The sequence below is a fragment of the Perca flavescens genome, chromosome 8, assembly GCF_004354835.1.
Source record: "Perca flavescens isolate YP-PL-M2 chromosome 8, PFLA_1.0, whole genome shotgun sequence".
Classification (NCBI taxonomy): Eukaryota; Metazoa; Chordata; class Actinopteri; order Perciformes; family Percidae; genus Perca; species Perca flavescens.
The window spans coordinates 13,539,334-13,564,748 of NC_041338.1; the positions used below are offsets into that span (position 1 = coordinate 13,539,334).

Sequence of the window (25,415 nt, forward strand, 5' to 3'; positions counted from 1 at the left end):
AGTTGATGTATATTGCCCACAAGCGGCGGACTAGGCTTCTGTTTGAGTTGGTCAGTGTCATGAAACAATTAATAAGACAATAACCACATAGTTTATAATGTCAGTTATGTGGCAGCTAGGGTAAGTATAGTTGTATTGCATTTCAAGTAAGAGTCAACCATGAATAATAATGTTCCATAACAAGATTTCTTCTGAATAAAACCCCATGGATATTAACGCTCCTTTGGTCCAGCGACTTTCGTCGGTTAAAAATGTGTATCTTCAATAAAGATATTTCATGAATTAACTAAGCGTCTAGCTAAATAACTAAATGATTGTTTTGCAAAAGCACCATTTGTCGACAGTTCGCTGAAAAACAGAAGGTAAACCATGTTGCTGCCTTCACAATAAAGGCCTGAAATTGAGGTGTGGAGAACAAAGACGTATACACACTCACATGACAGTCACCTGAGAGTTAAGCTAAGCCTGGCTAAACGATGCTTTTGTGAATGTTCACTTTGGTCGTATTCATTACCCCGTGTTTATCTTTGTTAATGATTGTCTTACTATGAAAATCTTAACCGGAAGCTCTAATTATACTACGAGTAGCTTGACGTACTGACCCTGGTCCAGTCCTGTCAAACTGTCACCGACACTGGGATCTCACGTCTGCTGGCTACTGTCTCTCGGCGATGGAGCGGAAAGTTGCTCGGGAATTTAGGCACAAGGTAAGATACAAACATTGTCCTGTTCGTATATCGATTACATCTATCTAAAATAGCCCTCAAAAAGCTTTTTCCTTACCTGGTTGTCACCTTACTGGCTCAGGTGTCTCTTTCAGTGGGATGTTACGCCAAAGTAGGCCTGCCCGACAGCCTCACGAAAAAGTAAACCGTTAAAGTCATTCAAAATGTATTTTCAAAAAGATCATTTTCAAACACAAATATAATTTATCACTAGTGTCACTAACTATAAAGCCCTTGGGATAAATAATAGAGAAAACTAAGAGTTGTAAATAAATTAATGAGTTTTCATTCAACTGAAATAACTTGTTTTCTTGGTTTGTCACGTATAACAAATTAATTTCATAGGTTTTCATTTGTTTTTTTACAGTTCCCACAATTCATATTTTAGATGGTAGGCTATAGGCAGATCTATTGTTAGTTATGTCTATTCTAAGGACATCCTTTCTGTATTTGTCCCATGCCTGTAAACATCATACAGCTGAGGTCCAGGATAAAATAAATGTTATTTTAATCCATGGTATATGGCTCCATGAGTTAAGCACACATTATACTATGTTGTGTGGTTCGTGATAGCACATAACAGACTGAAAAAGTAACTATGAGTAAAAACAGAGGAAGGAAACATGATATGTTAAGGGCGTTTTCAGCCCCAGAGCATGTAGGATCATCACACAGCCATCTGTTCAAGCAGGCAGGCAGTGTCGCATATTGCAGACTCTTCACAAAGGGCATCTTAGCATTAGATAATGTAGACTGTCAGAGATGAGCAGCTGAGCAGAAGATATGGGACAATTTATGGGTTTAATTAGAGGCTGAGGGGCCAACATGGCACAATCAGGCTTTGTTTCTTTTTGGGACATCAAAGTCAGTGTACCGTAGCTCTCTTTGGTTGAGAGTTTGTGTAGATTTACTGTAAATTTGCAGAATAATTATTATCTGTTTTGTCAATTTAAAAGTGCCAGGTGTTTTGTTCTCTGGGGGTTCGTTGTATGTACTGCAATCTATGTACAAAGTTATATATAGGTTATTTTTCTGTGAAAACAATCTGAACCTTTTAACTAGACAGTGCACTTTTAAAATGGATATCCAACTGACAAATCATCTCTTACCTTATTGGTTTATGGTGCCAAAGTCTGCATGCAGTTCAGGCTGCAGGAGTGGCTGACTTTGTCTCACTGCCCTTAGCCAGATCATTTTATGGCAGTCATAAACACCATGTCACACACACCCCTCACAGCAGGGTCTACGTAGGGCAGTCCTACAGTTATGACTATAATAATGAGTCGATCTACCAATGCTTTAATTTCTATATAAAATTATACATAAGAGTCTGAATGTGCGGTGTACATGAGTTTTTGCTCTCTCTAAGACTTACACACTAGATGAGGGTGTGTGTGTGTGTGTGTGTGTGTGTGTGTGTGTGTGTGTGTGTGTGTGTGTGTGTGTGTGTGTGTGTGTGTGTGTGTGTGTGTGTGTGAGAGAGACAGAATGTTGGGTGTAAATGTTCACCTCTGTTTGTGTCTGAGATGTAAGATGACACTGCTGACCTTCCCACTACAGCCTCTCCTCAGCTGTACTGCCATTATTCCCTCTCAGTGGTTTGATGATTAGGGAAGGGCTGTCCATTACACCTGCTTTAGTCCAAGGAGCCTCATCATCCCCACAAAGCCTAGTTTAAACTACCACTCTGGTAAAAGATTGGTTGGGTTTGAAGACTGCAGTTTGTAGTTTGGGACAGATTTAGTCAGACCTAAAGTGAAATGTGTTATATCAGTGATTGGCCGAAACGTTTCCTTAAGACCATTCTGCTGCAGCTGAGCCACCATCAGGTTTGTATGACACACACACACACACACACACACACACACACACACACACACACACACACACACACACACAGACAGACTGATGGCTTACCCCCCTGTGGTAAAACAGAGAAACAGTGTTGACAGGACCACAGGAGTGAGGTACAGTGTGTCTGTGGGCTGACATTTCCCCCGATTCAGCAGTGAGAAGAAGCATGGCACCAGATGTTTGTTCTTTCTTGCAGGTGGAGTTGCTGATTGAAAATGAAGCAGAGAAGGATTACCTGTACGATGTCCTCCGCATGTATCACCAGTGAGTACCATCTGTCACTGCTCAGAGTGGTTTTTGTGTGTGTGTGTGTGTGTGTGTGTGTGTGTCTGTGTCTGCAAGAAAGTTGAAATTTCTTTTTTGTTTTATCTCTGTCATGCACACATCTGTATATTCACACCTCTATATATCAGAATAAAATGTGGTTATTGAATAGATTGTGTCCTTAAATAACTACCACGTTAAGCCAGAACTGATAAAACCAGTGATATTAGGTTATTCAACATGTGACATTTAGCATATAAAAAAGACGTATGTGTATATTCTAAGATAAAAGGCTACATTTCTTCTCATTTGTTCTTATTAGCTGCGGGTGAAATTATGCCCAAACACATTTTTAACTTCTACTAACTCCTCACCAACTTTTAACAGTAGTTTTTTTTTAAAGCTCTTTATCTTGTCACACACATCTCTGATTCACACAGACCTCCAGTTTAAACTTTGTGCTCCATTGGGGTTTCTGATAACAGCCTGGTCACAGCAGAGGGCTTGGTGGTGGTGGTGGGGGTCTAGGTTTCAATTCATCTTTGTACAGAGCCAGAACTCTATGGCCCTACCGGTTAAGTCTCTGATCAGTTTCCACTGTGCTCCGACATGCCTGGCCAGTTATCCACAAAAGCTCTTTTTATGTTCACCCTCCAAACACGGCTGAAGTGGAATGGAATTATTAATAATTTAAAGAGGAGGCCAGGTGGACAGATTTTACACAGTAGCTTTTACTTTGCTGTGTTACTACTTTAAATTGTGAAAGAAAGATGATTGGACTGTTTTTTTCCATCCATCAGTATCCCCATAAATATTATGGTTATGCACTTTTACTGTTGTTTAAACTGGAATTTAAAAATTTAACAGGAACTCCACCAATTTGAAACGTCAAAGACTGTTTACAGGTCTTGGGGAATACTACTGCATATGTAAGAAAAAAGTTGTATAAAACCTTTTGTGGCTCCAGAGGGCCAGCGTGAAGTTTGATAAATTGCCTCAAGTGATGTCACTTAAGGCAGCCTCGGTTGGCTCTGAAAGCTACATGTTTGAAAAATTAGTGTTAAAAAGAAGTGAGCATCCCAGACCTTTAACCCACTCCTCATCTCTGCTTGAGGCCAGCAGCTTGAGGCTACTGCCACTATTAGCCAATAGGCAATAGTAAACTATTAGGCAAGGGGGAGGAGGAACCTAAACCAAGCTTGCAGAAGAGCTGCATAAAGTGCACCGATGATAAGAAGAGTTTCCGGACGATCTACATAGTTTATTGTGCGGTGAATCATGTCAGGCTATAGGAGTGTCATGTCAGGCGCTATAGGAGTCCTGAATCAAAAACTAAGACCCGAAAAGTACGGTAGTATAAAAGCTGCTCTTTAACATACCCGACCAAACTGTCAAGTTGCATTGTAGGTAATGTAGGCACCAGGTTTTGACCGGAAGAAGAATGTGTGGGACTGAAAAAACAATATCTCTGGTTCTGCTGCATCAACCCTGTCCATTATAAGTATGACAATGTTTAAGGAGTGCAATGCTAAATCCTGGAGTACTCTTTAAGGAGGACTTTAATACACCTTAGTGGTCACCTAATACTGTATCTGAAGTCTCTTTCCCAAAATTCAGCCTTGGTGCAGAATTACAGCCACTAGAGCCAGTCCCACAATGAGCTTTCCTTAGGATGTGCCATTTCTGTGTCTGTAGCTATTGAGGAGGAGAGGGGGGGGGGCATGGTGGAGGGTGGGGGTGTGGCCTTGACCAACTGCTACTTTGCTCGTTTGAAAGCCATGATGTCTCTCTCTCATGGGTGGGCCAAATTCTCTGGGCGGGCAAAGCAGAAAAAGGGGAGGTAACCTTGCTCCTTATGACCTCATAAGGAGAAGATTCCAGATCGGCCCATCTGAGCTTTCATTTTCTCAAAGGCAGAGCAGGATACCCAGGGCTCGGTTTACACCTATCGCCATTTCTAGCCGCTGGGAGACCATAGGCAGGCTGGGGGAACGCATATTAGTGTTAAAAAACCTCATAAAGTGACATTTTCATGCCATGGGACCTTTAAATGTCGAATTAATTTACAGAATAATCATTATCAGATAGAACTAAACAAATGAATAAAACAAGCAAAGAATTCGGAGAGGTCTACAGTAAGTATTAAAGTATAATCTCCAGTGTTGTTATTTCGGATTTTCATCTTCATCATTCTCAGTTCTGTTTTAATGAAGCTGATGCAACTTAGAAATGCAGTACATCACATTGGCATTTATTGGCAGATACCAAGATACCATTTAAATTTCCTTATTCTTGTTTTATAACTGCAGTAGGCCTACATACTGTATTTCTAACAAACTAGATTTCTTTCAAACAATACATTGTAGAAAGTCACTTGTCTTGACCAGGGGACCTTATATTGTATCTTCCTAAGAGGTAGAAGTCACATAAAAAAAAAAAAAAAAAATAAAACAAAAGTTATGCCCCTCCTCTCTTTCAGGTCGATGGATTTGACAGTGTTGGTGGGGGACCTGAAGCTGGTCATCAACGAACCAAAGCGCTTGCCCTTGTTTGATGCCATCCGACCTCTCATCCCACTCAAACACCAGGTGGAGTACGACCTGCTTACCCCCAAGAGGTCACGGTGAGTGCAGCATCGACTTAAAGCGTAACTCTCGCCAAAATGCAACCTAGGGTCTTTTTGTGAATGTACCCGAGTCAAACTTTCGTTTTAAAAGCATATTTAGGACGGAAACGCCACTTGTAAGATTTACCGTATTTTCGTTTTTCGGTCAAATGGCCTTTTGAATGGGAGTGTTAGGGGCACTACTATGATCGCATCAAAATCAACATTTTTAAAACACTAAGAAGGCTCGACACAACATGAAACTTTGCTCCAAGTATCACCAGGGGCTCTACACATGAACTCGAGCATTGAGAACTTTGTTTGTGTACACAGAGTTTACTAAAAAGAAAAGTTTTGAACAACTCAATTTAGCAGTTGTTGTTTACGCATCCGCCATCTTGCTAGTCAAAAAGTGTCGATCTCCGAATGCGAATGAACGGACTCCATAGGAGGAAATGTCATTCTTATATGAGGCTCCTTTTTCAACTACAAGGTCAATATTGTTTTTCACTAACGACAAAACAACGAATTATCCGTGCATTTATATTGAATTAAGTTTTAGGAGTTTTCCATCTTTACTCTCCTCCTGTTACGCTGGATTCGGAGATTGACTCTTTTTGACTGGAGAGATGGCAGCGACAGGAAACACCAAGAAGTAAAGTGAGTTGTTCAAAACTGTTCTTTTTACTAAACTAAAATTTCCGTCCTAATTATGTTTTTAAACGAAAGTTTGACTCGGGTACATTCACAAAAAGACCCTAAGTTGCATTTTGGCGAGAGTTACGCTTTAAGACCAGGTACTGGTTTATATCTGGTCTGTATCCCATATGTGCCTACGTAATGAAAACACCCTACATAGACGATTTAACTAGACTATAATATCCCTGAACATCCCCCACGCTTTCTGTATTCTCCCTTTTCCCATACTGAAACCATCCTGTATTCATTTTTTTTTTAATTAAGAGAAGATAATTATAATTCAAGACGCTTCTCTATCTTTGAAACTGGTAAAGTGAGGTCTAATGTAAAATTTAGATGCGTTTCAGTTTTGGGGGTTAAATTATGGAATGAACTTAATGATGAGTTGAAAGTGTGTACGCCTCTGTTGAGGTTCAAAAAAGCTTTACAATCTAAAATAATCAAGTGTTATGAAGTAATTTGATTAAAATGTAAAATTACTAGTATTTAGTTTCATTTAGTTTTGATGGATTTTTGGGTGGTTCTATGGGGATTATAGGATGGGCAAAATAAGCCTTGGCTTCACCCTATTCCTTTTTCGGTTTAGCTACGGTGGCAAATTGTGGGAAATAATTGTTTCTTTCATATATGTTAACCGAAATAAAATTATTCATCATCATCCTTCTCCATTTCTAAATTTTACCTGGCTTGTACATCCTGTTTTATAATCTTCCTCTCTCTCCTGATTATGCAGAAAGCTCAAGGAGGTGCGTTTGGATCGGACACATCGCGATGGACTGGGCCTGAGTGTCCGAGGAGGGCTGGAGTTTGGCAGTGGTCTGTATATATCACAGATTGTCAAAGACGGTCAGGCCGGGAATGTCGGCCTTCAGGTATGCATATGTGTGTGTTAACTGTGATGTTTTTTTTCTTTTCCTTTTATGTTACCACATATTAGCCTGGGAAAACCCTGACAAACTTCTGGCAAATTTGAGATTTACTCTGCAAGTCAGTCAGGCCAAGAGCCCATTCAAGCCCATTTCCAATTTTTCCAAATCGAGGCACCAATCACAACCGTTGAGGCGGGCTTTACACAAGGACGATAGCGCAGCGACGGCGAGCAGCTTTTTGTTTACATTCAACATGACGGCCACCGAACCCGTTGGTGCAGCTGTCGCTGCTACGTCCCCCGGATCGTTGGTCTGATTGGTTGAAGGTCTATCCAATTGCGCCCAGAGACATTTGAGCGGCGTCCGTTGGTGACGCCCCCCTTTGGAAATGAGCTGTGAATGAACCTTCCCCAGACCCACTCTCAGTTACAACTGAGAAGGGTCTGGTGTCAACCAGGCTAACCACATATTTTTTAAGCTCTTAAAACACAAAATGCCTATTTTAGTTAAAGTACCAAATAAAGAGTTATTAATATGTAGAATTATTATTTTGTCATTTTAGTAGCAATAGTACTAGTTTTAATAAAGTATACCAACAGTATTTTTATTCAGTTACATGGTAAACATTTGCATACATACTGTATGTTACAAAATGGTAATTTTGTGTATAGCATGCCACTTAATCAGTATACTTCTTAATGTAAAGATTATATAGGGTACCTGTTGTTGTGTCTTGTGTCTTGGTGCCACTGAAGGTCATAATACCAGAATCCACTAGGTGGGGTAAAGCACCATGCTATTTAAGCCAAGGCAAGGCAATTTATTTGTATAGCACAATTAAGAACATAAAGGCAATTCAGAGTGCTTTACATAGGCATAAATATACAAAGCAAATAAAACACAAACTATGATATGATATTCATAAAATAAAAGAGAGAAATAAAACATAATTTCTAAATGACCTCCGGGTCTCTCACAGAGCTTGTGTGTCTGTCACTGATGGCCCAGTTTCACCCATATGGATGTTCAGTACAAAAAAAGAACTCCTCCCATGGCAGAAAAAGTTAATGTCCTGTGTAGATTTTAGTCTCCTGTCTAATATCTGGATAAAACCTGGAGAGACACAGTCAGTGTAAAACATGGCAGCATTTCTACTGGTACTAATGGAAATTAAAAAAAGATACATATATAAAATTTTATTTTATATTAATATAATTTTAATTAATTCAAAGGAATATTGTAGTATGCATTATAACCTGCTAAAATACAGGTTGAGTCGATTCATTTAAAATTTATTTCATTAATTGTAATCTATGTGTTTATTTTACAGGGACCAGATACACATTGTTACATACAGATGAGCAATAGATGTACTTTACTATAGGGCGTCTAGCTGAAGCTAATTTACAGCCCCCGACCCTGGTTAGGCTTTTAAATCTAAGCCAAACAGCCAAACAAATGAATTAATTAAATTGATTTAGGATAAAAAAAACAACAGCACAGATGAATGTGTGTGTGTGTGTGTGTGTGTGTGTGTGTGTGTGTGTGTGTGTGTGTGTGTGTGTGTGTGTGTGTGTGTGTGTGTGTGTGTGTGTGTGTGTGTGTGTGTGTGTGTGTGTGTGTGTGTGTGTGTGTGTGTGTGTGTGTGTGTGTGTGTGTGTGTGTGTGTGTGTGCGCGCACACGCGCGCGTGTGCATGTGCCTATGTGTGTATGTATAGTACATGACTGTGTAGACATTGGCATATAGGTGTGGTAGCTAAGCTCAGTTATGTAAATGGTTAAAACATCCAAATGTAAATAGATGACAAGGTTCAATTAATCATATTGTGGCTGGTAAATTCAAGAGACAGGGATGTAAATTGTTGGAGTAGCAGTACCGTCGTCTCTGATCTGGTTTGATATATTGAAAGTGAAGGTGTCATCCATAATATGCCATCCTGTGTTGATTTTGAGGTTGGTGATGAGATTGTGCGCATCAATGGATACTCCATCTCCTCCTGTATCCACGAGGAGGTCGTCAGTCTCATCAAGACGAAGAAGATTGTTTCACTCAAAGTCAGGCGTACGTCAAACACAAAGTTATTTTCCAACAACGGTAGCATGATTGATGTGCATTAAAATGAATATTGTTTAACAGCTGTGGCATCATCCATTTTATTTTTAATTTCTTTGTTTTTTTTTCCATTCGTGCAGATGTGGGGATGATCCCAGTGAAAAGGTAAGACAATCAGTATGGTAATATCGTTTCTATCTGCCGATTAAATGGTGAAATGGGGAGTTAATGTGCTGTTTTTTTTCTCCAGCTCATCAGATGAACCCCTCAAGTGGCAGTTTGTTGACCAGTTTGTGTCGGAGTCAGGGGTAGGAGACACATTCAGTTTTTTCCACATGTTGCTTTTCAGTTTCCAAAGTTGTATCACAGACAGCTTATGGACTTTTTGTGTACTGCCGCAGGAGAAAAAAAGCAGCATTGCAGGCTTGGCATCCATTGGAGACAAAGAAATCAAGGAGAAGAAGGTTTTCCTCAGCCTCGTGGGTACCAAGGGTATGGGCATCAGCATTTCCAGCGGTCCAACCCAGAAACCTGGTATCTACATCAGTAACGTCAAGCCAGGCTCCCTTTCTGCAGAAGTTGGACTTGAGGTGATTTCTCCAAATGACCAGAACACCTCTATGAAACAGTGAGACTCATATACCTGTCTGCTGTCAAACTGCATCTATGTCTTATCCTGAAATCTAGATTGGAGACCAGATAGTGGAGGTGAACGGGGTGGATTTTACTAATACGGACCACAAAGAGGTGCATTTTTCTTCACTTAATTATCCACTTGCAATATTGGCAGCTTTAGCATAGACATACAATTTTGTACATTTTGTCATTTTCTTTCTTCTATCCAAAGCCCCAGTGTTTTAACTGTGCTTGTGTCAGTGGCAGTGTTTTACTACGCTCAGCTCACTGAGCTGCAGAACCAAAGCCAAATTAGTGTTTAACCAGCCAATATGGTTTTGTAGTAAAAACAAAAAAAAATCCTTCATGGACTGATGGCTGATGGTTATTTGCCAAAGTGGCTGATGGATAAAACAAAGCCTGCAGTATTTACCAGGATTTGGTGATTTCTTCACACCCTGCTAAATACACACATCACATTTTTCACATGGGCCATTGTCTTCCTAAGAGACTTAATTTAATTCATTAAATATATCTGCAGGGCATTATTTAAAAGCTTTCTTTTTTTTATATTTCCCCAGGCTGTGAGAGTCTTGAAGAGCGGCAGGAGTCTGACTATTACTGTTCTGACAGGAGCTGTAAGTACACTCTCATTATGTTTAGTGAAGAACAACAACTCATAGAGCATTTTTACTATGTCGTTCTTTTGCAGCTCAACTCATAATTCTTGTTCTTTTTCCTCATATAACTCATGTGAGTATTGTTGAATTCACTCAAAGACAACATAAAACACCACTGAGTTTAAGATACATATGATTACATCTGCATATGAGACAGTCAACCCTTAAAAATGAATAACCCTAGATAAAATGACACATGTTGCTGTGTTTTTCTTACATGTAGAGTATTTACATTTAAAAGAATTCCCAGAGACTCTAAGTCTCCAAGTTTCTAGGATATAAAACATGCATCTAACCGGTCAAATATAATACAAAAAACAAATCAATCATAGTGGTGATGCCCAATCAAAATTATGTATATACAACGGCTGGATGTTGTGCATATTGGGTTTGGGATCATAGAATAAAGTGTAGATAGGGAAAAACCTGGAAAGCAGATACAATCTGCGTGATTGCCTTTGAATCCGCTTATGAGGAAATGGAATTCTCTCAGAACGTAAAACAGTTAAGAGATTAACACACGTCTGCCTTCTCCCTTTTGCATTCATGCGACGTACAAATAAATGTGCCATTTGTTTTGGAGACATCACATTACCTAGCCTGTGCCTCAGCCCGGCTGTCTGCAGAAGCAACATTTATCACTTGGCAGGTTGTTTGCCTCGGGACTCAGTGAAGACGGCTGTGTGATTGAGTCATGCAATCCTTCTTATTTACTGTTTTCCTTGGTGCCGTTCTAATGCATTTATTTATTTGCATCTACATAAACAGGGAACCCTGCAACAGTATTTCTAGTATGTATTTTGTGTTTGTGTATATGCGGATGTATTTATGTATGTATGTATGTATGTATATATATATATATATATATATATATATATATATATATATATATATATATATATATATATATATATATATATATATATATATATATATATATATATATATATATATATATATATATAGGAGGGATTGCATGACCCGTTTCAACTCCACCCCTCAAAGAATCGGAATCGATAAGAACCGTAATCGAAAGGAAGAATCGGAATTGGAATCAGAATCCAAAACGTTAATATCCAAACGATGCCCAACCCTATATATATATATATATATGTATATATATATAATAGTTATATAAATTGCTCACACACTATATACTGTATATCAATGATTCTTAAGTTGTAAGTGAGGCTTCAAAGATGTTACGTGACAAAAACAGACGTCTCCTCTTTCCCTAGTGCAGGAGACTGTTTCGGGCTTGCCTGCCGGTCTCCAGAGCCAAAAAGTTGTACACGTTGTCTTTCCCTGATTGTCGTCTCTGGCTGTTATCACCCTCTCAGGGCACGGAGCTGTTCATGACAGATGAGGAGCGTTTGGCAGTGGAGGCCCGCAGGGAGCTGGATAGGCAGGAGCTGATGCACCAGAAGAGGGTGGCACTGGAGACCAACAAAATCATTAAAGAGCAGCAGGAGAAGGAGAAGCAGTAAGTGAAAAGCACAAAACTCTCCTCTTCTTGAAGTGCAACCTGTTTGTTGTCGCATGGCAGAAGAATGACAGTGTTGTCTTGTTGTGCCTGTACAAGAGACTGATAGTCTATTATCTTGAAATGTAAGAAGTATGCTCCATAGAGAGCCAAAGTCCCGCCCCTTCCGGTGGACCTCATGGGACCTAAACTCAGAAAAAATATGAATGGTAGTAAACGGGGAGAAGCAAATTATTTTTTGATCCCGTTTGAATTGAGCCATGGATTACAAATATGATGTTTGTCAATTTAAAAGATAATTTTTCAACCGACGAAAGTCTCAGTTAGCCGTAGGTTTGTCATATGACCACTTAGTTTTATGTGAAACCGCTCAGTGAACTACATCTCCCGTCTCCCACAACCTAGCTATCTCACCTAGCTTGATGCTCGGCGTGACTTCGGCTCTCTATAGTACTGCAATTTTGATCTTGTTCATTTAAAAAGGTTATCGTCACACAAACTTAAATTATAGCTTATTACACGATACAAAGATAATCTAGTATTACTAGATACACACAGGGTTTAACCTAATATGAAACTACATTGATTTGATGCAAATAGAGTTATATTTCAAACTAATGCAATGGATATCCCTGGTTCTCACGCACACTGTTGCACACTTGGACACTTTGATATGACATGCTCTGCTTCTCCAAAGCTCTGCAAGTTAACAGTGCCCAGTAGATTTGTATCCACTTTCAGCTGGAAGGCTCAGTTTGTCTAATTAGCTTGAGAAATACCAACATGCGGTCAATCTGAGACTGACTGTCATCACCCAATAGCAAAGGTGTTGACTGAAATTACTTTGTTGTTTTCCAGAAATCCCTATGAGCATTTTAGTGGCAAAGTCTGGATTTACAATAGCCTAGTTCTTTCCTTTATCTTTGTTGATCAAAACCTTTCCTGTCACCCCAAATTCAAATACTGTACCTCAAATGAATTCAGGCCATTCCATGCCCTCCTGACACTACAACACAACAGAAAAAAAAGAGTACTCTTAATGTGTGAGCAAAGATATTATGTCCCTGTCAACTAGGCATTACTTAACAATCATACATTAATCAGGTCCCATTTAACTGAGGACCATATTGCTCCTTTGGTACATCACAATCTTATTGCTGCCAGCAATATAGAATAATGCACATCACGTGTTGCAGGGCTGACACTCATAAACTGGATTAAAGTCGTATATTCTGTATGTACAGCCCTGTGCTATAGCATGTTGTATGGACAGAGTTTTATGTTGTATATTTATCATATGTTTACCAGGAGAAAGATGGAGATTGCTCAGAAAGCTGCCGAGGAAGAGGAGCGCTATAAAAAAGAGATGGAGAAGTATACAACTCATTTCGTGCATTTAATCAGTGTCCATGAAGTGCCAATTCAGTATTGTTTTTACGACATATATAAAATATTTTACACCGCCCTCTTGTTTTTACGCCCTCTGTAGGATTGAGGCTGTGGAGAGGGAGCACAGCAGAGAGTGGGAGGAGGACTGGGGAGCCAAAGAAAGACCCAAGAGTCCTAAGAGCCCACAACGCGCCCCACCTGAGACAAAAACCACCAAGGCCAAGAGTTCTCGTAAGGACACCTGAACGAGTCTTTGTCCTGAAATGCATGAATCCTCCATTTACTTTTCTCCCGAGCTGTAGAAGGTTCTCTTGCCTGGTGTTCACCTAATTTCCCCTCCTCTCTTCTGCACGCTCTCTGTTTCTCTTTCTGTCACTTCTGTGTGCTGTGCTGTTGTTGATGGCCTTTCCTCTAAGCGGATGAAGCCAGCTCGTTCACAGAGGATGACAAGGAGGAAGAACAGGACAGACAAGTGAGTCCGGAGCCTCAGCTGCCATTGTCACAGCTGTTGTCGCAGGATGTTCGTGCTAACCAGCGTGAACACAGACTAGTGCTAGATTTCCTTTGACAACCAAAATGTAACCATTGGATAGTTAATTTTCAGTATCATCTGAATAGGTTTTATTTATCTTTTGCGGGATCCTGCAAAAAGTTAATGACACACAACCAAAATCCAGTATTTGAAAGCTGTCTTTTTTTTTTATCTGCATCACCAAAATGCATTTTGCATCCTTGGTTCTTAAATGTAGTTGTTATTCAGAGTGCCTGAATGGAGCAGGCTTAATCTGTTTCTCTCATTCTTCTCTTTGAGTGCTGTGTTGTGGGTTCTTTAGTGTAATGTTTCTTTTTTTTAAATAGATGCACTGTTTGGAGTTTACTGAGACTGTGTTTTAACCTTGGCTCTAGTTTAACAAACTTGTGAGACTGTGTTCATCTCCATCCTTAGCGTTTGGCTGGTTGTATCGATATGAGGGAAAACTGCCGTCACTCCGCAAGGTACTGTCAGTGCTGCCTGTGTTCAGAGTGGTGTGAGAGTGGCGACAAAGGAATGATAATCGGTTGTTATGTCATCATGACAAAGTTGCTGTTGCATATTCAAAATCAGAGTTTTTGTTCTTAGAATTATTTATAAAACTTCACGTGAACACAGTGTTGTATCACTGCCTATTTCTGCACATCATGCTGTGTGGTTTGGAGTGGCAGATTTGTCTGTCCCCTGCTTGTTTTATTTTTGACTAACTGATGACGCCTCAGAAAGGAGAAAAGAAGAAGAAAAAGAAGAAAGGGTCCAACATGGACACACTGCAGGAGCAGAGAAAGAACAAGAAGGAGATGGAGTTTGAGCTGAAACTCGCCAAGGAGAAGGAAGAGATGTATGAACGAGAGAAGCAACTGAAGATCAGTCGGCTGGTCCAGGAGGTAGGAAAGGACGGGCTTAGCCAAGTCAATTGTAGAGTGGACTTGTTCTTAAATACTGAACAAAGTTACAATGTGGATTAAACCATTTCATATTTATGATGTACTTTATCGGCAACGTTAATTTCATGGTGTCAAGTCGTGGTTTTAACTTAAATGCAACCGTTGTTGTTCGTCTTGTGATGTGCCAGGTCTCAGAGACTGAGAGAGAAGACCTCGAGGAGTCAGAGAAAGTGCAACACTGGGTGGAGCGTCTTTGTCAGACTCGGTTGGAGCAGATATCCTGCGTGGAGAATGACTCCCCAGAGGTACAGAGTGAGACCTCCTCTGTCAAAACCTCTCTGCACTCAGAGCTCTTCATAAAGTTATACTATGTTATGAGCCAATTTCTTTTTACTGTGGCCAGGAGATGAATAGAGCTCTAACACAGTAGATGATTATAGCATTGAGACAACTCTTCCCGCCATGTTTAGTTGGTGTCTGAATGAAAAGAATTGGGGAAGGACAGTTACAGTTATTTCACTTTCAATGTAAAAAAGTATGAACTGTGAAGTACAACAAAAAGACAAAAATCAACCACAACATTCTATAATCTGATTCAAATTTTTTTTTTAATTCTACAAGGACATGCATTTGTCGTAAATCGACAACGTGTCCATGTAGAATAAAAGAAGAACAAGGAATAGGACAATAGTTTACCTTCTGATGATTGCCTGAATTGTGTAATATGGCAACAGGGGAATTGACACATGAGGTGAAACAAGTAAATTTTTCATTTTTCATGGTTTTGTGACTTTAAGCTCTCCCCGCCGCGCTCTCCTGCTTCGGAGCCCAAGGTGAAGCGTTTCGCTGGCGGCCTCCACCTGGCCACCACTGACCTGGATGACATTAAGCTGGGTGACGTGGATCAGAGCCTGAGGGGCCCTCTGAAGAGATTGGCCCCCACCCAGCCCAGCACTAGCCAGCCTCCCCCTCCCTTGCCTCGCCCTCCACCCTCACCCAAGCTGAACCCCACAATATCCAACTACTCCCCTCCCTCCTCTCGAGCACCCCCACAGCGGCGGCCCCCTTCTGGACCCAGCGCCATAAAACCTCCACCTGCCCCGTCCACCTCGGCCAACAAGGGGCGCAGGCCTCACCCTCAGCCTCCCCAACCCCGTCGCCCGCCTTCCTCCCACTATCCTCCTCCGTCTCAGTCGTCGTGGCCTCCGTCCTCCCCTCAGCCTGCTCCACGGCCTCCTCCTCCTCCTCCTCCTCCTCCTCCCCCCCCCCCCCCTCCTCCACCCCCTCCGCCGCCTCCCCCTCCGCCCCCACCCCCACAACGCTCGGAAGAACGAGTAGGAACCCTCAGCGGGTTCCGCCAGCATCACCGCCATCACCTCCAACACCCTCCCAGTCCTCCAGAGCACAGGAGCGAGTGGGAGGCAGGCGGCTACCTCCCAAGAGGAGGGATTTACTCGTCCAACACCAGTGAAACGTCCTACCCCTCTAGTCCAAAGGTTAGAGTGTTCCATGTGTTGGACTGGCTTTGACTTTGTGTTAGTACCTTGTTGAACTGATAGATGGCCAGAATTATTTTTTTCCATCTATGAAAATTTGCATCAGCGGTTGAAAGAAATATGTTGAGCGCTTGTAGAGCCAGTGCATTTTCAAGGCTGCAGGACTTGATCCTCTTTAATGCTCAGGTTTATTTGCATGTCCTGTTTTATGTGTTGGGATGTTTTATGCATGAAGAGAGAGTGAGACATTGTATTAGCACGACCGAAATGTACATTGTCATTGATCTTGACCTTTTAGGTGAGGAAAAGGCATTCAGAGATGCAGCTAGTTATTGATGTTTGCCTTGTAGCTGTGTGGATTGGTATACCGAGTGGGGGTGTTGCATGGTGTGTAGTGTTGATGATGAGAGGAGCTGATTTTTAAAAAAAAAAAGAAAAGTGTGCGCTTTCATTTGTTTGGACGTTTGCACTTTATCCAGTGGGCTATGCATTGAAACCTCAGCCATGCTTTGAAAGTGGAGGAAATGGGAGTGAGTCTGAGTGTACCAGAGGGCTGAAATATTAATTTTATCTTACTGTGGTTCAGGTAATGAGAAAGACTTCCCATGCCAGTCGTATTTCCAATTCAAGCACCCCGTTGGTGAGTGTCTTTCTGTAAAAATCTGGTGTGCAGTTTTGCAAACACCCCTTCCATTTTTAGTTAAAATGACAAGCTTTATACATTTGTAAAAAGCATAATAAAACAAGATGCTTTTGTTGTAAAAAGACTTATTGAATGAAAATACTGTTCTAAAAATCAGAAACTATATTCAGCTGTTGCATGGAAACATGGTCTTTCCCCATTAGCAACTAGCTCCTAGTCCCCCCAACCAGAGGCATCAGATGGCCCCCGTCATGTCTAAACCCGTCATGCTGCCGCAGTCCCAGACCCACCGACCAGATCCACTCAGATCTGCACTCCGTTCTGATGCCCTGGTATGAAACACACCACAATCACCTGTTCCCTGCGTGAATCCTCGCTGATTCACCGTAATATGGTCATAAAGCATTTAGACATTTGACACAGTGTGCCATCACACTTTTCCTCAAGTCCTGGGAAGTCTTCCAGACTCTCCAGCTGTTTTGCAGAAAGCCAATCAGTGCTTATTAGATCACACAGGGGAGCCATTTCTTCTTCCTGTCAAAAAGCTCAAATAAAACTGCCCAAATAATGTTGTTTATTTTTGCAAACTGCATTTACTTTGGAAAAGCCTTTTTCCAGTAACCCTCTTGCCTTACATTAATAGAGTCACACATTCACATCTGAGAACACAACAACACACTTCTGCCATCAGTTCATCAGAAGCTCTGCAGCTGCAGGTGAAATGCCTCGCTGAGAGGCACCTTGACTTTAGGTGCTGAAGCCATAAATCATTCACCCCCCTCCAACATGTTTTACCCCAAACGTCATAGTAGTCTACACTGCTGCTGCTGCACACGATACTATTGATGTTTTTAAATACAATTTTATATGTTGTATTTCATAAGAATTGTAAATATTGACATCTAGAAAGAAAATTGCTGCTGAATGTTTTGTGCAGTATATTCCCAAGGACTGTGGTGTACCATATGCTGTAGTATTAATATAGGATTCCTGTTGCTCATTGTGTTTCACCAGCCTAGAGAAATAGGCCAAAGAACTTTAAAGAGCAAGGATATGGTAGTTGTCCATATTTTTCTTATTGTCAACAAATCCCATGAAAAGACCAAAACTTACATTGAACTGATCTGCTAACTAGCGTGACATAGCTTATTCCTCTATGGGACAGCCGTTGCTGAAAATTGTCCCAGACAAATGTAACATTTACCCCTGTTTGAGTGATGTTTGCTAAACCCGACACTGCTCAGCTGTTTGTGACGATTTTTAGCCTTATTTAAAGGAGCGCGATGCAGTTTTACGCTTTTTGCTCGCAGGTTTCTCTATAGAGCTCCACGTACCGCTTTGGAATAGATATTTGGCAACGCTGTCGTAAAAACTCGTTGGCGACTCTCTGATCAGTCAGACTGCCTTTTCTGCCACCGGTCGGCCGTCGGGTTAGTGTGTCAGGAGCTTTAAGGTAAATTAAGCTAAAAAAAAGCCCGGCATAGTTCCCCTTTAAAAAGGAAACCATTTATTAGTGACCTAATTTATTTTTTAAGAATTGCATCTTTATTAGGAACCAATGGAGGTGGGGCTTACTGCCCAAGGAAAGAGAAGTCTTGAGAGACAGAGTACATTGTTGGTTTTTGTCTTTTCGTGGGATTTGTTGACAATGATAAAAATATAATAGCCAGCCCTCTCTTTTACAATACTCACAATATTGATGTTTGTTATTTGACTTTGTGAACTGGACCAAAACGCTTTATGATATAAATCTAAATTGAACAGAACACTTTTTATTTATTTATAAGAAAGAATTATTACTTTTGCGCATACTTAGCATAGCATGGTTGACTCAGTGGCGTAACTTCTCACCTTGCTGCAGTGATGTAGCAGTGTTGGGTTTGGGTACAGGTGCAGCCGAGTACATTTCTGACAGCACCCAACCACAGCCATCGCTGTTGCTTGGTGTGTTCAGAGGCGAAGTCAACTTACAACCTTCAACCAGAGAGTATAGAAGTGAGGGTTGTTGTGGTTGTTTTTATTTGTCCGCTAAAAGCTGCTGCCTGGTCTTTTGTTTCAGCCTCCGGAGATGCTGAAACGGATGGTGCCTTACAACTCGTCTTTTAAATCAAACAGGAAACGACAAGTAATCCATACCTATCACCACCTGTATTGATTTATTATTACTCTGCTGCTTTTTCTTCTTTCTGCACTTTTTTGTCCTCTCTCATTTGGCTGCCTCACTGCCTTTAGGTCCAGCTGTGTAGCTTATGCACGAGTGCCCTTTTATTGATTTGGAGCACACAATAGGGCTGTGAACACACAGTTGGGGAATTGGTGTCAAAGTCTTACTGCTGTTATTGGTTTTGATCTATCCTGGCAACTGATGGTTTGTTCGTCAAGAACTGTCCTACAATTGGTTGTAATCTGTCTCTCTACGTTGGTTGGTCCAGTGTGCATTACTTAAATATTTAGTGCGTAACTTTTTAATATTAATGAACGACTGTTACATTAAAGCCATTGCCGAATAAGTTGCCACAAAGCTCATTAAGACTATCCGCTCCACACAATTCTCTCTGTATTTGTCTGTATGGCTATGTTCAGTTGACTTTCCTGCGCAGAAATTTGAGTGAAGATAATTACCTCTTCTGAAGAGTCCATCAGGTTCTTTTAATCCTGCGTGTCCTCCTTGCATACTAGCAACTGTGTGGAGGAGGGGTGGGGGCGCGTGCGCGATCACGGAAGGCTTGTATCGTGGACACACCGACAGTGTTGTTGTCATTACTTAGAATTCCTCATGGGGGAGACAGAAACTATGCACTATAGCTTTAAAGAAAGGAAGGTGGTTGTTTTACCTTTTCTTGTACCTCCAGTTTGGTTAGAGAGAGATAACATCAGTCTCATTAGATTTACTGTATCTATTATTCCAAAAACCACATCAGTTAGATAGTTTGGGCCAATTTCAACTGCTGTCTCCAGCCACAACAAATAAAAACATGTAACAAATGGGTTCATTATTTATGTCCAATGTTGAGTGTCCACAAAACAACAGGAAATGAAGAGTTAGATTAATGTGTTTTTTTTTTCTGCAGGGAGAAAAATGGCTCTCTTAGTCAACGTAGGTGGGCAAATGTGATGTCCTTTTTTCCCTTTCCTTCCTTTGAAATGAAATGGCTGTCATCTTTGGTAGGAATGATTTTCTGCGTGTGTTCCATCTAATTATTCTTGTCATTATTGAATTAAAGTGTGAGGCTTTGAAAGCCACTGTGGTTGTTGAATTAATAACTAAGTGTCTCCATGGTCTCCATTTATTCAGGGTGGTTGTAAAAGCTTTACCATAGAAGTGGTTGTCAAAGGAAATCTGACTAGCACCTCATTCAATGACTTGTTACACAGCTGACATTCACTGAGATTTCTCAGAGATTCTTTTGTTTTATATATATATATATTTGTGTGTGTGTGTGTGTGTCTCAAATATATATGTTAACCCCGTATTGACATATCGATCCATTTTAATGAACTTCATGTTGATTCTCTTTCAGGAATTTCAGAAATACGAGGAAGATTTTGATCCCTACTCCATGGTATTGTATGCCTGATCTTGTTAGCACTACAACATTGCAGAAAATGCAACCAATATTTGGCAGTAGAGCTGGGCAATACATCGATATTATATCGATATTGTGATATGAGAATAGATATCGTCTTAGATTTTGGATATCGTATTATCGTAATATGGCATAAGTGTTGTCTTTTCCTGGTTTTAAAGGCTGCATTACAGTAAAGTGATGTCATTTTCTGAACTTACCAGACTGTTGTAACTGTTCTATTATTTGCTTTTATCCACTTTGTCATTATATCCACATTACTGATGATTATTTATCACAAATCTCATTGTGTAAATATTTTGTGAAAGCACCGATAGTCAACACTACAATATCGTTGCGGTATCGATATCGAGGTATTTGGTAAAAAATATCTTGGTATTTGATTTTCTCCATATCTCCCAGCTCTATTTGGCAGTTTAAAATGAAAGTGGTATTTAGCTAACAGGTTGTAGTTCCTGCTAACTACAAATTTAAACCTTGTGTGTCTGCTTCAATTAACCACATCAGCTCCTGTTTTTTAGGGTTATTAACTTTGTTATTCCTATGTCAGCCATTGTGAATTATATTACACAAAAGAACTAGCCTTACTACAACAATAAAAAAAATCTAACTGTTGAAAAATTAAACAACAATTACATAATAACTGCATTGACTGTCCAGGTTGAGAAGGGACGTTAGCTATAGTTGCTAGTTTGTTATTTAGGCTAATTAAAATGACTTCTGTGTGAATAAGATGTTTTCTGTTTGATTCCATAGAGAACATATAATAACTTTCCTGAACTATTGTAGAGCAGCAGTCCTCTCTTCATCCAAGTTATAGCATCCATGGTTAATAACTCCCAAAGGGTGTCTTAAGTCATGTTTTTTGCTGAGCATTGCCATATACATATTCAGAGAGCACGAAGCCATTCTTTATGTTGGCACCTCTATTTATAGATTTTGCCTACTTATTCCTCTGCAACTGCAGTCTTGTGTTGTGCTTTCCCCTTCTTCAATCCTTTCTTTGTTAATAGTTCTCCTCGGAGCAGATAGACGGGCGAGATGTGAGACTGCTGAGAATCAAAAAGGTAGCGACTACACTTTCTGCCTTCACTTCAGATACCAAACATTATTGATGAGAGGAATCTCACTTATCGCCTTTAAAGTACGATAAATTCTAAAACAGGACTGATGGCACTGTTTTTGTTGATCGTTTTTAAGACTGGACAGCTTGATATCGCTCTGGAGGGAGGTGCAGACTCTCCGTTAGGAAAGTTGGTGATATGTTCTGTGTATGAAGGTGGCGCTGCAGATAAGCACGGTCAGTCAACATTTTTTTTATTTTCAAACATTAACTTAATAACAGACTTGAAATCAACCATCCCTAGTTCACACAGTTAAGATAGATGCAACCTTTTGGACAAATTTCCCCACGACAACCCTGCATCACTGTGGGGGAAAACATGTTTATGGTTTATTGAGATTCAAGTGTTTGAACGCCACTTCACGCAGACCACATTTATGTTTGCACTGACTCTCTGTGTGTCACTTTTGTGAACAAATCCGTTTGGCAGTGAACCATCTCTGATGTGTCTGTTTGTAGGTGGCGTTGTTCCTGGGGATGAACTTATGGCCGTGAATGGGAAGATCCTGGTTGATGCCACATTGACTGAGGGACAAAACTATCTGGCTCGGGCCTGGAATAGTGGAGGGGTAGGACTCCAATTAGTGGAAAATGAAATGCCATACTTTGTTTTTCAAAAGGATAGATAAAGCAGCTACAGCAGAAGCGTGTTTTATTGATTGCACTTAAAGGTCCCATGGCATGAAAATTTCACTTTATGAGGGTTTTTAACATTAATATGCATTCCCCCAGCCTGTCTATGGTCCCCCAGTGGCTAGAAATGGTGATAGGTGTAAACCGAGCCCTGGGTATCCTGCTCTGCCTTTAAGAAAATGAAAGTTCAGATGGGCCGATCTGGAATCTTCTCCTTATGAGGTCATAAGGAGCAAGGTTACCTCGTCTTTCTCTGCTTTGCCCGCCCAGAGAATTTGGCCCACCCATGAGAGAGAGAGAGAGAGACATCATGACTTTCAAATGAACAAAGTGGCAGTTGGTCAAGGTCACACCTCCACCCTCCACCTTGCCCCCCCTCTCTCCTCCTCAATAGTTACAGACACAGAAATGGCACATACTAAGGAAAGCTCATTGTGGGACTGGCTCTAGTGGCTGTAATTCTGCACCAAAGCTGAATTTCGGGAAAGAGACTTCAGATACAGTATTAGGGGACCACTAAGGTCTATATAAAAGCATCCAAAGAGCACCATGTCATGGGACCTTTAAAACCCATCACCCTTGATTGATTGTGTGTGCTTGTTGTTGTCACACTCTCACTTGCAGATTCAGTCAGACTGCCTATATTCTATTGATGTATACAAAAGTCCATTTTGTTTTTTACCTTTAGGACTGGATCGATGTTGTGATCAGTGTTTCCCCTCCGAAAGAATATGAAGATGAAGTGTAAGCATTCCTGATCATTATTTATGTTCTAGTCCAAACATGTATAATTGTTTTTTCGCCTGTGTTTATACTGTAATTAAAATGCACATCTGGTGCATTTTTTTTTGTTCATTCGAGCCATGATCTAATGAAACTGGTCCATTTAGTTTACAGGATGTGACAGTGTGGCTTGTGTGTCTGTGTGTGTGCTTGCTCATGTATGCAGCAAGTCAGCATCAGTCAGTCCCACTGTGAACAGAAAGGTGTTTGAAGGCAGTGCAGCTCTGTACAGACACGGCTACCTACTACAGCACTAGCCCTCCCTCTCCTCCTACCTCACCTTCGTCCCGGTAATCGACTTAGTCTTCAAACTTCCTCTCACTGTACCTCTCAGTGGGGATGTTTGGTGTGGCATCTTATTGGCCCCATTTCTTTCCCCTCGGCACATGTCAGTCTCCATGTCAATCAGAAGAAACAAGTATTTTGGTATTTGTTTCCCCTCATCTTTGTCAAGCTGCCAGATTTGTGTATTACAGTTAGAGCTTACCCATTTCCAAGAAACGTGACAGTGAATGTATACAGCATATGTTTATTTATTGCTGAAGCATGTGCGCTACAACAATACTGCCATGCTATTCGAGTGAAGACATTTAGTACTAATGCGATCAGTGACCCGTCCCACCATATATCTGCCACATCCCGACCCAGTGAGCCGTATATAAACACATATACGTACACGTGTGGCCTCTGTGGCATTGTCCTGTGTCTTCAGGTCATGGCCGCTCATAAAAGCAGCCTAGGACCCCTGCCTGCCTTCAGCAGTTGTTCTGATTGTTCTTGTTGTCACCCAGGACAGTTACATCTTTTAACACATGCCATAAGTGACACCGGGTGGTATTGTAAGGAGGATTCCTCCAGGGTTTGATCGGGGTTATTTTTTCAGTCAAAAAAAAAAACACAAGAAAACTTGAGTCCAGTTTAAGCCCTGATTATCTTGTGTTTCTAAAACTCACATGCATGTGTCTTGGTCTGCTGTGTTTGATGTGCAGTGCCTGAAGCAAGCACAGTATAAAATAATGTTTTCCTGATGAAACCTTTCTTAGCAGTCCAGTTAACAAAGTACAGCAGGTTGAACAGCTTTTTTTTTTTTTTTATGCAACTGCTATTCTTATCTTACATGTAGTTAATTCACTCTTCTTTCTTCTCTTACAGAACATTCTTCTAGTCTCATCAACAGCCTGCCAAGAAAACCACACTGATTAAAAAACTTTTCACTGTTCACCTTTACGCTGAAGATGGTCTTTTGTTTTTACTTAAAAATTACTATCATGCTCCTATCATCTCTCTTTTGTCCTGTAACAAGATATTGGCACCATAAAGTCAATACACATTCTCCCCGCATTTTCACTATCTTTTGTTCAAGGATGATCCAGTCAATATTCCGTTGACTCCAGTAATCTTCCTCACCTCTGTCAAGCCAGAAAATGGTTGACCTCATTTAAATCTGCACAGCCATGATCATTCCCTTCAGACATGTGTCTCATCTGTCAGCATAACAATAAAGGGCAAGTTAAAACATGCAAACTGTAATCAATAGCAGCTCTGTAATCTTCCTTTCCAAAGCTTAATAAAGCCCAATCATGAGTTTCTGTTGTGCATACAGATTGTCTGCTCTCCTTTCTTCAACATTATGTTACCAGGTTGGTGTTGCAGAAAAACAAAACATAACTTTAGGTGTAGATTTGTGTGCTTATTTACTCTCTGGTAACTCAGTCCTATTGTTTTTTTTCTTCTTTTAATCAATTATAAGCCAAATAATGACTTTATGTCCATGTGTGACACAAGGTAAAATTAGTTTCTAAGTTATATGGATTTTCCAATCTTTATTGATGTATTTTTTATTTTTTTTTAAGATTTTTTTTGGTGGCATTTTTAGGCCTTTATTTGACAGGACAGCTTAGACTGAAAGGGGAGAGAGAGGGGGAATGACATGCAGCGAAGGGTTGCAGGCCGGAATTGAAACCGCGACCGCTGCGGCGAGGACCGAGCCTCTGTACATGGGGCGCACGCTCTACCAGGTGATCAATTTTTAAAGTTGGATAAGCCATATTGTACTGATTTACAAGGTGCGTGAGGTGAAGAATGTTGCTCTCCTGTATCACGTCCTTGCTTTAAGGCTTTCCTTCACCTTCTCTATCGGCTCTTTTCACCAGCAGTGCATCGATTTACTTCAAGCATGGACAGCCATACCGTTTTTTAATTAAATGTCCACAGGGGGCAGTAGTGCTCCTTCTTGAATATTAAACTACTTACTGAATAAGGGAGTCCCAACTGTGATTATAATTTTGCTTTCAATAAACCCAAATGTCATTACATAGGCATAAGTAAGATGTATAATCGGAGTTGTGGGAAACAACATCTAAATCTATGCACTCGATATATCCAATGTATTCTGAACACTATAACCAAATGCTTTAAGCCATTTAATGAGTAGACAGACAAGTGAGAGGTCTAATGCTCTGAGTTTCTTGAGGCCTCATTGACGGCCTTTCAA

At 40.6% G+C, this 25,415-nt stretch overlaps 1 protein-coding gene across 4 annotated transcripts; it reads left to right on the top strand.

Moving 5' to 3' along the window:
- The first annotated feature begins 35 nt into the window (after nt 1-35).
- Nucleotides 36-24,505, top strand: ush1c (Usher syndrome 1C). 4 transcript variants are annotated; one of them, XM_028585329.1, is made up of 24 exons: nt 36-120; nt 589-707; nt 2,776-2,843; nt 5,323-5,466; nt 6,881-7,019; nt 8,971-9,079; nt 9,211-9,235; nt 9,321-9,378; nt 9,472-9,660; nt 9,758-9,817; nt 10,267-10,323; nt 11,706-11,848; nt 13,157-13,222; nt 13,338-13,468; nt 14,184-14,233; nt 14,492-14,656; nt 14,845-14,961; nt 18,855-18,920; nt 20,317-20,358; nt 21,396-21,449; nt 21,583-21,682; nt 21,965-22,074; nt 22,827-22,882; nt 24,074-24,505. In XM_028585329.1, exons 2-24 carry the CDS (start codon nt 672-674, stop codon nt 24,084-24,086), a joined length of 1,998 nt encoding a protein of 665 aa, XP_028441130.1. In that variant the 5' UTR covers nt 36-120; nt 589-671; the 3' UTR covers nt 24,087-24,505. The 4 variants fall into 4 exon arrangements, with proteins under 4 accessions (XP_028441130.1, XP_028441133.1, XP_028441131.1 ...); XM_028585330.1 differs by lacking the exon at nt 36-120 and having other exon boundaries at nt 514-707; XM_028585331.1 differs by lacking the exons at nt 36-120; nt 589-707; nt 2,776-2,843 and adding an exon at nt 4,841-4,978.
- The last annotated feature ends 910 nt before the right edge of the window (nt 24,506-25,415 follow it).